The 14627-nt window shown below is 48.2% G+C and overlaps 1 protein-coding gene across 1 annotated transcript; it reads right to left on the bottom strand.

Annotated features, from left to right (window-relative positions):
- Positions 1-2011: 2011 nt before the first annotated feature.
- On the bottom strand, positions 2012-12700 carry CBY2 (chibby family member 2). The gene is given in 3 exon segments (XM_032611206.1): positions 2012-3217; positions 3219-3284; positions 12647-12700. Coding segments are annotated over 3 exon segments (1326 nt in total).
- Between the last annotated feature and the right edge of the window lie 1927 nt (positions 12701-14627).

A 14627-nucleotide genomic window follows, 5' to 3' on the forward strand; every position in this document is an offset into this window, starting at 1 on the left:
CTGCAGGTGTGGGCTGCTGCCTTTGGCTCACCTTCTGCAGTTTGCTCACAGCTCAGCAATCGAGCCAGCGTGAACTATGGGTTAGGAGTAAGGACATTCCAGTCTCAAGCTCACATCCGTCACAATTAGTTTTCCATCAGCAAAGTGAGTAAACTCTTTGCCCTCACACGCACCTACTCACTTATACCCATGACTAGAGAATGGAGCATTCTATTGAGAATCAGGTGTCTTAGCTCACCTTACCATGGTGATTCCTCAGCTGTGCTGCATATTGGAACCACCTAGAGAGCTTTTAACCCTCCCGATGTCCAGTCCTACCCAAGACCATATAAGTCAGAACGTCTGGGGGTGGAGTCCAGGCATCAGTATTTTTCAAAGACCCTGAGGTGACTCTACTCCACAGCGAACTTTAGGGAACCTCTGTCCACCTCCCTCCTGCAGTCCCCTGAGGTTACCTTTCAACCTCTTGGTTCTAAAGTACGTCCGCCTTTGAAATGGGAATTGGGGCCCAGGACACCCAGTCTTGAGCCTCTACTGGACAGGAAGGCAAGTCTAGGCATCGGGAGTGCACAGGGCACCCCTTCCCAAACTGGGTGATCAGCAGAGTCACATAAACAGAGATTTCAAAGAAAAAACTTAAAGAGATTTCAAGATCAGATAAAATTGGTCAATTCTGGGTTCACCGAAGATAAGCGGTTTTCTTCATCGCAGGACCTCTCAGACCCTTTAAGCTGGAGTGTGATCATGAATCTGCCCGAAAGGATTGTCTTCCCCTCATGGAAACCTTCACTTTCTCAGAGCATTTCAAGGGCTGTTGTTTCCAGGAAGATTCTCCGAGAGCAGTGTTGGGAGTGGGGCAGGTGTTTTACCCCCCACCCCCGGGGGCCATTTGACAAAGCCTGGAAACACTTGCTTGTCACAGCTGGGGGTCAGGTGGCTGTTCCTGGCATCTAGTGGGCAAAGGCCAGGGATGCTGCTAAACATCCTACAACACACGCGACAGTCCTAGACAGAGCTTTCCAGCCCAGTGTCGCCAGCAGCCCAGGTGAAAAGTCCTGGCCTCGAGTGGGCTCTACTCCCGCATCCTCTCCTCCACACTATGATCTCATCAGATGATGAGAGAGCAAGAAGGACAGGAGAAAGAGGAGAAAAACAAGGAAGGAAAAAGGGAGGAAATGAAAAACAGATGATAATGAAGGCTGAGATAAGGAAGAGACAAGAGAAAAAAGAAGAAAAGGAAGCCAGATTCATAATTGCCAAAACTTGGAAGTAGACAAGAAGTCCTTCGGTAGGTGAATGGATAAACACACTGCAGTAAATTCAGACAAGGGAACAGCATTCAGCATTAAAAAGAAACGAGCTATCAAGCCATGAAAAGACATGGAGGAGACTGAAATGCCTGCTGCTGAAAAGCCTGCCTACTGTATGATTCTAACTATATGACACTCCAGAAAAAGCAAAACCATGGGGACAGTAAAAAGATCAGTGGTTGCCGGGGGTGGGAGGCAGGGAAGGATGAACAGGCAGAGCACAAAGGAGTTCTAGGGCCGTGAATATACTCTGTAAATACTCTGGTCCATCCCACAGAATGAACCCACCCAGAGTGAACCCTAATGTGAACCGTGGCTTTGGGTGATAATGATGTGTCACTGCAGGTTCATCAGTTGTAACAAGTGCGCCCTCTGGCGGATGATGTTGATATAGCGGGGAGGCTGCGGGTTGGTGTGTGGGGTAGAGGGTATGTGGTAAATCTCTGTACTTTCTGCTCCATTTTGCCGTGAGCCCGCAAGTGCTCAAAAGAAAGAAAAATGAGAAAGAAAGCAGAGCAGCACGCGCGATTAGCGGCCCTCGCCTTCTCACGCCTTTATTGCTTCTCTGAGTTGACCAGGCCACTCGTTGTTGTTCTTGCACGGGCACCAGCTGGTGGAGGCAGGCGAGGCGGCCACGGGAAGGCGGGCGATGCCGTTTGGTGGCCCAGCTCTGGGCTTCGGTGTGGCTCGGACGGGGAGCCTCAGACCCTGCGGGGCTTCTTGGGGTCTTTGTTCTTGGTCGGGATGAAGGCGTACAGCTCCTCGATGAGCAGCTCCATCCGGGCGGTGACCTCGGTCACCGTGTCGATGACCAGCTTCTGCTGGAGCTTCAGCTTGTTGTTCTCCCACAGCGCCTTGCTCTCCTGGAAAATGCGGTGCTCCTCGCGCAGCACGTGCAGCGCCCGGTTCTCCTCCTGCAGGAGCCGGTTCTCCTCGCGGAGGGCCTGCAGGTTCTGGTTCTCCTTCTGCAGCGCCTGCAGCGCCTGGCTCATCTCCCGCAGCAGCTCCAGGGACTGGCCGCCGTCGGGCAGGCCCGGGCCCGCCTTGCCTGCCTCCTCCCTGGGCTGCCCCGACAGGTTGCTGAGCATCTCGTGCAGGGCCCGGAGCGTCTTGGAGTCCTCCTGCGGGGCCTGGGGGCCCTTGGGCTCCTCGAAGGGGGAGGAGAGGCCCGCGCCCTGGTCCGGCAGCAGCCCGTGGGGCGCCTCGTGGGGCGAGGGGGCCGGTTTGATCTCGGTCGAGGCCGCCTTCTCGTCCGGCTGGGCCCAGTAGGCCTTCCTCTGCTCCAGCAGCTGCTGCAGGGCCCGGTTCTCCTCCCGGAGGAGCTGCAGGGTGCTGCTCTCCTGGCCGCCGTGCACCTGCAGGTCCGGGTCCTTCTTCGCCGCCTCCAGGGACGAGGCGTTGTCCTTATGCAGCAGTGGCGAGGAGGCCCGGCCATCCTCGCGGCCCAGGGCGGCCTGGTGCACCTCCCATAGGACCTGCAGGATCTTGCTCTCCTCGCGGAGCGTGCGGTTTTCCGCGCGCAAGGACTGGTTCTCCGCGCGCAGGGACTGGTTCTCCGCGCGCAGGGACTGGTTCTCCGCGCGCAGGGACTGGTTCTCCGCGTGCAGGGACTTGTTCTCCTCCTGCCGCAGACACTCCTTGGCCAGCCGCTTGTGGTGCAGCTTGTGGTGGAAGGACGAGGACGGGGAGAAGTAGGGGGACTGCAGGCGACAGTTCTCACTCACCCACCGCCCGTCCTGGAAGACGAACGTCTCGTCGCTGAGCTGCACGCGGGGAGGGTTGTAGTCCAGCTCCAGGTCCGCCTGGGAGGTGGGGCTTTCCATGGGGTCCAGGGGCACGGAGGGGAAGCGGTTTGGCAGGTAGGAGTGCTGGCTGACCGCCCGGCGGCTCAGCCTGGGCAGGGCGGTCCTGCCTGGCCCAGCGCGGGGTGGGGTGCAAGTTGTGGAGCCTCAGGAAGGGCTCGGCTGTACCCCTCTGCGGGAGAGAACAGGGAAGCCCAGAGTTAGAGAAGGAGCTGACGCACCCGAGGCTGGCTGACCACATGAGAGGCCGGGAGACCCCACAAGAAACCCTGCCTGGAGGTCTGGACTGGCCACAGAGGGCGCTTTTGCACTTGGCCTCTTGGGTTCCTCGCGAGGAAATGACATCGGTCCTCGTTATTCGCGGTTCTATAAAGTCCCGCGAACACACAATTCGCAACTACTGTACCATTGCTCCAAAGAGATGCACGGCGTTAGGTTCCTGCTAGCCTCTGGTCACATTTTCCTCAACCAATCAATAAATAACTTTGTCTGCTGTTGAAAGACACCTTATTTTAAATGTACTTTTGATTCATTACATTGAACTTGCGGTCAACAGCACTGTGACTCACGCGGGAAGGAAGCTTACCTAGCAGGTGTTTTCTCTGTAAGGCACATCACATCACTGCCTTCTGGTGCTTAGGACGACTAGACAGCACTGCAGCGCTATGCTTGAGGGCCATTTTAGACAGAGAAACACCAACAAAAAGCACAAGAGTGTGAAAACAGTGACACTAAATGAACTGTGAAAAGGACACTTTTACAGTCTGAGAGCTGAAACAAGAAGGCGCCTCCAACTGGAAATGTGTGCATCAGGTAACTCAAATTTTCCATCATTCTGTGCATGTCTATGAATAATCATGCAAGTGAGACACGTATTGATTTTGGGGCTGCAAACTAATTTTAGTGAAAAACATTTAGGCAGATTCATAAATACGGAATCCATGAATAATGAGAATCAAGAATATATCATGGGGCTTCCCTGGTGGCGCAGTGGTTGAGAGTCCGCCTGACGCTGCAGGCGACACGGGCTCATGCCCTGGTCCGGGAAGATCCCACATGCCACGGAGCGGCTGGGCCGGTGAGCCATGGCCGCTGAGCCTGCGCGTCCGGAGCCTGTGCTCCGCAACGGGAGAGGCCACAACAATAAGAGGCCCGCGTACCGCAAAAAAAAAAAAAAAAAAAAAAAAAAAGAATATATCATGGAGTATAAAGGCATCGATATTGGAATCAACCGTTTGAGTCCTCGCCCCATTATTTGATTAGTTACAAGAACATGGACAAATTATGTGAGCTTTAGTTACCAGGCTTTCAAATTGGGGTAACTGCACCTACTGCCTTGCCTCATAGAAATATTTTAGGATGAAAAGAGGTAATGTATGAAAGCACTAAGCACGGGTTCTGGCACACTTCTGTCACCCTAGAGGAAGAATAAACACCGTTCTCCAGCTACCGGAGCTATAGATGTGTACCCACAATTGGCATCACCCAACAGCCACTCACATTGTCCCAAATGGCAGTGCTACTGGTAAGTCCCACAGCCCCTTTAACACCAGCCAACATGGTGCTAAGCTTAAAACAGAGTCCAGCTGATAGTTTTGGAAAGGAAGGGCACCATCACAGACATATTACCGAGCAATGGGAGTTCAACGTGTGGCAGTGAAGACATCAAAGGATACCAAGGAATTCATACAGAGGAATTCATGATGGTGGCCACGCACCTCAAAACCAACACATAAAAAGAGGATCGGAGCCACAGAGCTTAAACCCAACAAACCACTGTCACACTTCTCAATACAGAAGAATAAGCTGAGTGCGTTTTAAATGCACATTTTGGAGCCTTTACTTACAAGCCTCATTCACTCATCCATCTGTATTTCTAACCAGCTCCCTCCGGTGATTCTGGCTTCCGGGGGTCAGAACCGCTCTGAGCCAGGTAGAATGCAGTTTGCTCAGGTGAGGGTTACACCAGGGCTGAAGGCCAAGGGGTCGAGACTGGGGTCACACAGATGCTCATCCCGGTTCTGTTGCTGATGGGCAGCGTGGAACTAGAGAGCTCTCACCCTCTCTGAGACCCAGATTTTCACTAGTACAAAAGAGAGTCAGACTCTGTGACCTTAAAGGCACCACCTTCCAACACTGAAAGTCAGCAAATTGTACCTGTCAAATGGAAATAATAACACGTGCCCTGCTTAGTTCACAACACCGTTGTGAGGATTAAATGAGATAATGAATGCAAAAGTGTTTTTAAAACTGCCAGGTGCCACAGAAATGTAAGTGTTTTTAAAACTGCCAGGTGCCATCTTACATGTAAGAAATGTAAGGTATTGTTACCAAGAAAAGGAGATTTCGCTAATGGAGGAATTCTGAGATGAATTCAAAAAGCAGTGAACAAGTGGGATGCATCCTGGAGAAGAGATAACAATTGCAGCAATGAATTTAAATAAAAATAAGATCATGAGAGCTGCTTCTAAATACACCAAAAGCATTTCATCCAAGTACACTGCAAGGCTCTCCAAATATTAATTTCTCGTTTCTTAGGGTATTTTCAAAATTTTACAGATAGAGAAGATAGAAAACAAGTCAGGTTATTCACGTTATATATATATAGGCATATATAGAGATATATAATTTGTACAGCGTATAAAGCTGGTTAGAATTCTTTAAGACCCAAAGAGCTAGATAAATAGAAGGCATGATTCTATGCTATTAACTTTCCAATAAGCACTTCATTAACTTTGTAAGGCTGTGCTTAATCTTCCAGAGAGCGAAGGTGCAGGGACATTCTGCAATCAGAACCTTATTCATTTTAAATAAATCCAGCCCCCATGGTTTTCATCTTTCTCAATGGGAGAAGCACAATGGCTCTTGTGGCTGAACCTGTGATCAGAATGAACCCCATTGTGAAGAGCCTAGACCGTTTCCTTATAAATTTAAGGTGCCTTGATCCCAGACTGGGAAGATTAGCCAAGGTCAATAAGGAGTAAATCTTGAGAGGTCCTCTTCATCCTCCAAAGATGAAGCACTAGAGGAATCCGTCTCAGCAGTAATATCCTGCTCTTGAAGATGTTACTATGGAAAATGTAGTTTTAATCCATGATGTGTATACCCATCAAGAGAAAGAAAGGGAAGAAGTTTTGCGCTACTGAATTCATTTAATCTTCACAACACTGATTTAATAAGGTGTTATTATTCCCATTTTACAGATGGAGAAACTAAAACTCAGAGAAGTTAAATAACCAGCACCAGTTCACTCAGTAAGTCACAAATCCAGTTCTGGCTCCCTGAACTTATATATGTAAAGCACACATGTAGGAAATCTCCATGAATTAAGCAAAGGACTTTCACTGCTTGGGGACTTTTTATTATGGAAAATTTCAAATATACACAAAAAGAGAGAGGATAGTCTAATAAATTTCCATGTACCCAGCTTCGGCAGTTATCAAATCAAGGCCACACCTGCTTCATCTATACCTTCATCCAATTCCAGAACCACTCCCCTACCACTGGGTTATTTCAAAGCAAAGTATAGACACTGTACTGTTTTATCCATAAATACATCAATGTGCATTTTTTTTAACAAAACCACAATACCATTATCTTCCCTTTAAAATTTAACAATGATCCCTTAATATCAACAAATACTGATTCAGATTTCCCCAACTCTCTCATTTCTTTTTCTTTTTCTTTTTTTTTTTTGCGGTATGCAGGCCTCTCACTGCTGTGGCCTCTCCCCGTTACGGAGCACAGGCTCCGGGAGCGCAGGCTCAGCGGCCATGGCTCACGGGCCCAGCCGCTCCGCGGCATGTGGGATCTTCCCGGACCGGGGCACGAACCCGTGTCCACTGCATCGGCAGGCGGACTCTCAACCACTGCGCCACCAGGGAAGCCCTCTCATTTCTTTTTTATAATTGATTTCTATCAGAAAGATAGTCTTCCTTATCCAGGTGAACAACCAAAGAGAAACCTCTGGTGCTTTATACCTGTTCATAATATCCTTGATGGCCTTTAAATCACCCTACTCAGTCAGCTGCCTTTATTTTATATCCATATCCTGAACTGGGTACCCAAGGGATTTTCAACTATCCCCTCAACATAAAGGCACTAAATAAAAACTTAACATGTGGGTGGCGGATCCCTAGCTATATAGACAATTTGGGTATTTGGGCCCTTGTCCTTACGCATGCCATTGGGTGACCTCAGTTACATCCTCTAACCCTCTGACCTTGGTTTCCACTTCTGTATAATGAAAGGTCAGTAGCATTATCTCTAATATCCTCTTGTCTAACTTCCTCTGGTCGAAGGGATCCATGTTTATAAACTGGCAACACTATGGCCCCAGCAGTCCTCTTTTATCAACCTAGCTGACATCATGTCCCCTCCCTTAAATGACCAACACTTTCCAAGCAAGTCCTGTGCTGTCTCTGTTCCGTGCCCACGCACCTAATCCAGAAAATACTGATGGGCTGATAGGTCTCCTTTACCTCCTTAACCAAGAGACCAAATGCTCCTCTTATGACTAAGTCCTTCTATCCTTCCTCTTATCCGCAGACAGGACCCAGAAGGTGGCCAAGTCCGGCACTGCCTCATGGCCTAGTTTCTTAGATAAAACACTTAAATACTGTAAAAATTTTAATAGTCATATATTTATTTTAATGGGTATTGGAAAAATATACCTATTTTATCAAACCCACAATCCTATGGATAGGATTAAGATGAGGCTAAAGTAGAGCAGCATCTTTTCTTTTTCTGAAAATGAGACCATCTAAGGGAAAATACTAAATATACACTATTTCAGATATATCAAGAATCATGCTTAAACTTCGGGAAGGGATTGAGGCAAGACAAATTCTTTCTTTCCCATATTTCCCTGATTCCAATCAGACCTAGCTGGACTTATTAGTCCTCCAAGGAAATCTCTTTCTTGGCCTTGTGAAAACTTCTCACCCTAATCTATTCCCACTCTAAACATTCTTGCACCAAATCACATTTATGTCAATGAATCAACTAACATTAATTTGGCATCTGTTCTCAGGGAACTTCCAATCAATTTGAAAATCAATGCATAGCAACCATTATTTCTTGGGGTAAGTGAGGGAGGTTGACGTGCAGCAAGCATTAACTCTGGCAGTACAGTATGGGGAACAGGGGACTGGACATCATAAAACTGAAAAGAGTCCTGGGTCTGTGCTGTATTAGTGCATAGCCTTTACAAAATCACTTAATTTCTCTGCCTCAGTTTCCATATCTAGAAAATGTGGATGCTAGCATGATTCAGAGCCACCCCCTATGTTTGTGCAGGCTATACAATGCCCAGCTCTAGAGGGTGCCATTCACAACTGGTGTTGCAGTGCACAACCTGTGCGACCATCCACAGCAGTTTTACTAATATCTGCCCTATTTATTTCAGACACTTTGTTGTAGAGTTCAAAAATAAAAGGAGAATATGTGACATCTTCTTTGTTTATAGAGAGCTACAGACATGCAAGAATGGTTACTGTGAATTCAGAAGAGAAGTTGCTTAGCATTTCCTTCTATTGTATACAGCAAGGAAAAGGAAGTAACACTGAATGACTATTATGTGATGATATGCTAACTGATTTCCATAGTCATAAGTAATATCTTACTGAAAAGAGCTACCATGGTTCCACCAAAGATCACATAGCCAGCAAGGGTTTAAAACCAGGATATCTGACTCCAAACTGCGGGCTCATTCTAGCTCTTCATAATGCCCAGATATTTTATTTTGCATGTGTGTTGATATCATTCCTTTGCAGTGATTCTCATACGTCTTGTCCCATCTTGTCCCCAGATGAATAAATTGTAATTATCTGAGCACAGTGACCCGTCCCTTACTTTTTTTTGACATCCCTAGTCCTGGAAGTTAGAACAACACATTTCACATACACTGGAGGTGTAATGAGTCCTTGCCAATGCACTAATCAACCAAAGTGCACTGAAAGGTAAGGAGGAGATATCAGATTCAACTACACAAAACTGTTAACATTATACTATTTTGGGCCCTCAAAAGTGGTGATTTTGTTTACCGTAATATTTTTAGTCTATTTAGGAAAGCCATATCCACATTTCAATTCACATTTTTAAACTGCAGAGCTTTTACATCATGGGGTTTTCCCCATGTCCATCTACACAGTCCCTAAAGGAAGCCGTCTTCTACACACAAGCATGCTGGTGGTCCACACTGCCATCTTGAACCTATAATCCAATGAGGCTAGAGGTCTTAAATTCCCAGTAGCTTTGGGCTTAAAAGTCCCATCTTTGACTGCTCTTGTGAAAGTCGCTTAACTTCTCTGAATGTCACCTCTAAAATGAACCCCCATGTAGCTGCTCTGCCCTGTTCCTGGTGGTGGTGTGAGATGCTAAGAAAGTGGTCGGTAAGCTATCATAAAGACCAAACAGGGGCTTCCCGGGCGGCCCAGTGGTTAAGACTCCTCACTTCCAATGCAGGGGGCGCGGGTTCGATCCCTGCTCGGGGAATTAACATCCCACATGCCGCGGAGCCAAAAAATTTTTAAAAAGACCAAACAGATGGCCAGCTCTACTAGTAAAGCCTAAACATTCCTGGCCCAAAACACTATAGCAAATGCTGATGTATTTCTTTACAAAAGGACTTTGCAAAAAGTGAGCATCTGATAAGCAAACCCTCGAGGTAAACATCCCAGGCCCCCTTAGCCAATGTTTGAAGCCAGCTCCTTCTTGGTGGGTCTCCTCAACCAGTGGTATCACTGGGTTGGTTTCATGGGCTAAACTAATCTGTCCTTGATGTCGTTGAGCCCCACCAAGAGGTCTGGGCCAAGAAAAAGCTCCTGGAACACCCCCGAAAGTTCTCTTCAGCCTAGGAGGCGGAGTCTACAGCAGCCTGATTCAAGCCCCCAAAGAAGCCTGGCCTGGTTTCCCCGTGAAGGAAAGGACGGTCTCTTCCTTGAACTGTGGGAAACACCCTCACATGTGGATGCAGACCCAGTAGGTGGGAGAGGAAGAGGGGGGCTTCCTCATGAAAGAACGGGATATGAGAAAGGATGCAGGAGGGGAAGACAAATGGCCATGGCGCTCATCACACCTCGCATCTGGCTTTGTTAGGAAGGTGACCAAGAGACTCTGCCCTCAGGGGCAATGTGCTCCCACTTGTGACCTAAGTAAGAGGCATTAGTGCTGAGGATCCAGGAAGGGTCCTGGGCACCAACATCTCCCTCATCGGTGCCTGAATCCCACCTATGGTTGGGAATCCGTCCTTAACATCAGGCCTGGCATCTCCGTTTTTTGTGGGCCTCTCATTGTCACAGCCTCTCCCGTTGCGGAGCACAGGCTCCAGACACGCAGGCTCAGTAGTTGTGGCTCACGGGCCTAGTTGCTCCGCGGCATGGGGGATCTTCCCAGACCAGGGCTCGAACCCGTGTCCCCTGCATTAGCAGGCAGACTCTCAACCAGTGCATCTCCTTTTTAAATGCATTTGGTCCTAGAAGGAAAATGCATGAAATCACCAACTATGTGCTTCTGTCAGATCACCAGCCTTGTGCGTGGCAAGTGGAGACTGTGGAGGAGGAAAAGCCAGTGAAAGGGCGGGCAGGGCAAAGGCAAAGGAGAGGTGATAAGACCAAAGTCTCTCTCTGATGCTAAGGGGTGTCTAAGGACCAGGACTCTGAGTGGGACCTTCTGGGCTGGAATTTCTGGGGCTGCTGGCCTCCCATCTAAATAGTTCGGCAACAGGGCTAGACAATGACTAGCCAGTTTAGCTGACATGCGCTGAGGTTCTCTCCACTCCTGGAGAAGTACGGCTACCACAGACCAGAAGAGACGTCCAAATGCTCCCAGCAGACATCAAGCCTGTTGACCAAGTTTTTTAAAGCCCTATTTTGCCAGCATTACTGAGGGTTACGGTCAGAGAACATTCAACCATCTGGGGTTACTTTTCAAACATGTGAAGCTGAGAGGCCCAGGATGCTGGAAGGAAAAGCCAGACGCGCCACTAATTTTCAGACCAGGTTGACAAGGCTGAGTGTCTCATTATCATAGTTTTAAATTAACTCCGTTCCTGAGCACCATGAGAAAGTCAATGTTGGTTTTAAGAAATGCGAACAGATAAGAGGCTAATTCACAGGTCAGTGTGACTGATTTTGGTAGAATCATAACACTAACAGCAAAGAGGATGAAGATGTCATCTGTCATGTATCTGGTAGTTCCCGCTAATTGTTTAACACACAATCTTCTGAAATCTTCCTCCTGACACTTATTCAAATTGGTAGAGATACAGGCATTGTTGGTGGATTCCATAGCTTCTGAAGAACAAACCCAAACAAAGGGGACTGAGAAAAGGCAACAGCGAGGGATGAGCGGGGCCCTGGAGGGTGCTGTGGGAGCTCATTCTGACCTGGTATAGATCCTTCATTAGTGATCTCACAGGAAACAGTGCCTTTATGAAACTCACAGATAGCGCTCACTGGGGAAATGGGAATGCTGGTGAGAACTGAATCATTATGCACAAAAGGAACCAGGAGGGCAGAGAGCTTGGGCAGGAAGTAACATTGATGGCTGGCGAGTTAATGTGCTAGAGGGAAATAGATCAGAAAACACAAATGTTTAATGTGAGGAAGAAAAACTGGAAATCGATAAGACCTGAAAAGACCTAAGGGTGAAACACAAATAGTGAACCATAGGCACGTGCAATGTAAATGAGAAGCGCCAGGCATGACTGGGAGCTGGGAGGCCAGAGGTACTTTCTGGAGACACACAGCTGCTGCTGCAATCCCCTTCCCAAATGAATGGGCTCAGCCTCAAAACGAAACAGGATGTGGCAGATACATGCAGGGAGCTCACGGTAGGCGGCGAAGATGGGCGGAGAAGAGGCACCATCTCTTAAGAGCAAGGGAAGAAGCAGGTGGCATGTGCCCAGCTTGCGGCATAGCAGAGGAAGTGGGCACTGACCTGGCTTCAAGCCTTTAACTCCAGCTCTGACGTTACTAGTGGGCTTCCTAGGGTTCCCAGTTCCCGTTCCTCTACAATCTCTCCCTCGCGCTGCATGGCCCAGTGCCACCACATGATCAAATCAGGGCTCAATCTCCCTTCCTCCCCTCGTTTTTTGTTTTGTTTTGTTTTTGTTTGTTTGTTTGGCCACACCATGCAGCATGCGGGATCTTAGTTCCCCGACCAGGGATCGAACCTGTGCCCCCTGCAGTGGACGTGCAGAGTCTTAACCACTGGACCACCAGAGAAGTCCTCATTTGGGGAGGTCCAGTCAGCACACTGGTCCCTCTCACAGCTCTAGTGATGGCCCAGTTCCGATCATCTAAACTTATAGATGCCCCCTTCACCCCAAGCACCAGCCTAGAGTACCCTGCCAGGTGTCTGGAACCTGCCGCAGGACTTGTGCCCCCTTGGCAGGTATACCCATGAGACACATCTGCCCATGTGCCCAGGCAGCAGGTGTCCTCTAATTTCATACTCTCCAAGATCCCAGGATGCCCACTGGCGATCAATCCTGTTCCTACACGTCCCTGGACAGAGCTTTCAGATAGTTACCTCTGCATTGGATTCCTCCACTCTACATTTCAGCCCCTCTAGTTGCACCACCATGATCTTACAACAGGGCCTTGGGTGACTCTGGAGAAGCAAGGCTGCCCCCTTTGTGACACAGCAGTAGGAACAATCCAATCAGGAGGACCCCTCCCAGGAAACAGCTGCTTAGCAGGAGGAGAACTGAGAATCTCCAGCCTGTCACCCGTTCATTGGCCTCCATTCTGAACCCCCCCAGGCCCACCCCTCTTACACTCTCTCTGTCTTTGGTATACAGCAGGCCTTCATTCTCCTGACCCCTCCGCATGACCCTGTACCCCTCAGCCCACATCCTAGGTTCATGGATTCAGTCGTATGCTTTTGACTGCAAGTCTCAGTTCTAGTTCTGCCCCCATAAATCCAGAGTAGTTGTACAACAGCAAGCACCAAAAGATCTAATTTTGAGAAGATTGGCTTATTTCCGAGAGTCACAGAAACTTTAAGTGGTAGGGCTGGAAGGTCTTCCCAGATCACCTAACCCACCCCGCTCATTCAAGGGATGAGAAACCCAAGACGCTGAGTGACTAAGTGGCCTCCCCCAGGTACACAGCTGGCTGGCGGCTGACCTAGAACTAGAATCTGAGGCCCTGACTACTCTGCTCCTTCTATGACATCCTGCTAGAGTTTTGACAGAGGAGGGCTATTCTCGCTAAAACGGAGAGGTTGCATCCTTCTGTGATTATCCCTACCTGAGGTAGAACCACACTGATTGGAATTACTAGGCTTTCAGATCTGGTATCTCTTTTTCTTGTAAAATTTGGCCTCAAGTGCTGTGGAAAAGAGGAAATAAGTAGATTTCTGCTTCCCAGCCCATCCTCTGGACCTCAACTTCTCACCTGAAAAACAGAGGACTTTTTACTAGTCACTTATCCCCTCTTATTAATTATGTACGTTATGAAAATCTGAGTCTGAAAGAATGTGAAGATGATATCTGATACGATGCTTTATCAGTCTCTGAACAGAAATTAAGACAGGTATTACAGTTGATGGAAAAGCTTTCTGAAAGTGTGTGGAGCAGAGATACCGATACCTACTACCTTTTCTAAAATTATTATTTCTATCTCAAGTAAAAAGCCATACCAATGTTAGGTGCGAGGTATAGGTCCTATGCAGAAGTTGGTCACCAAAACACTCAGAACATTCCAGGGGTGACATCACAAAACACTATGATGTTTTTCAAGGCTCATGTTCTCTCTCTGAGCATCACAGGTGGGAATGAGGTATCTGATGGTCAGCAAGAGCTCACCCTGGTTGTGTCCACATGGCCGGTCAAGGTCGGTGTGACACACAATAGCCCAAACACGGGCCCCCTGTTTGGTCATCCTGGCTGACATTAACATCCCCACTGCCAGGCTGGGCCGAGACCCCTATCCTCTCTCCACGGGTGGCATCTTCTACTTGGATTACTCAAGAAGGAAGAAAGCCGGACCAAGAGAAAGAATGTAGTCTGAGATGTTTTTTGATACCAATCTATTCTTCAGTGCTCTGACACCAACTGGATGTCCTATACTTCAATTCTGACACACCCTACCTGGAGGTGGTGCCAGATTCCACAAGTTAAAGGGCTCAGTCCCACAAAACTGCTCCCACTTCAGATGTCAGTCACAAGTCTTGGGCCACCAGTACTCCTAACTAACCAGCTATAAATCAGAGGCTCGCAGTTTTGATGATTTGCTAGAAGAGCTCAAAGAACTCAGGAAAACTCTTTACTTACAAATACAGGTTTTGGGTTTTTTTTTTTTTTCAATGAAACATACAGCTCAGGAACAGCCAAGTGGAAAAGATGCTTAAGCCAAGGTGTGAGGGGAGAGGGAGGCAGAGCTTCCATACCCAACAGGGCACACCACCCTCCCTGCATCTTCACGTGCTCCCCAACGCGGACGCTCTCCAAACCCTGTCGTTTAGAGGTTTTTATGGAGGTTTCATTATATGGTCATGACTGATTATT

Source organism: Phocoena sinus, chromosome 18 (assembly GCF_008692025.1).
Source record: "Phocoena sinus isolate mPhoSin1 chromosome 18, mPhoSin1.pri, whole genome shotgun sequence".
Lineage (NCBI taxonomy): Eukaryota > Metazoa > Chordata > Mammalia > Artiodactyla > Phocoenidae > Phocoena > Phocoena sinus.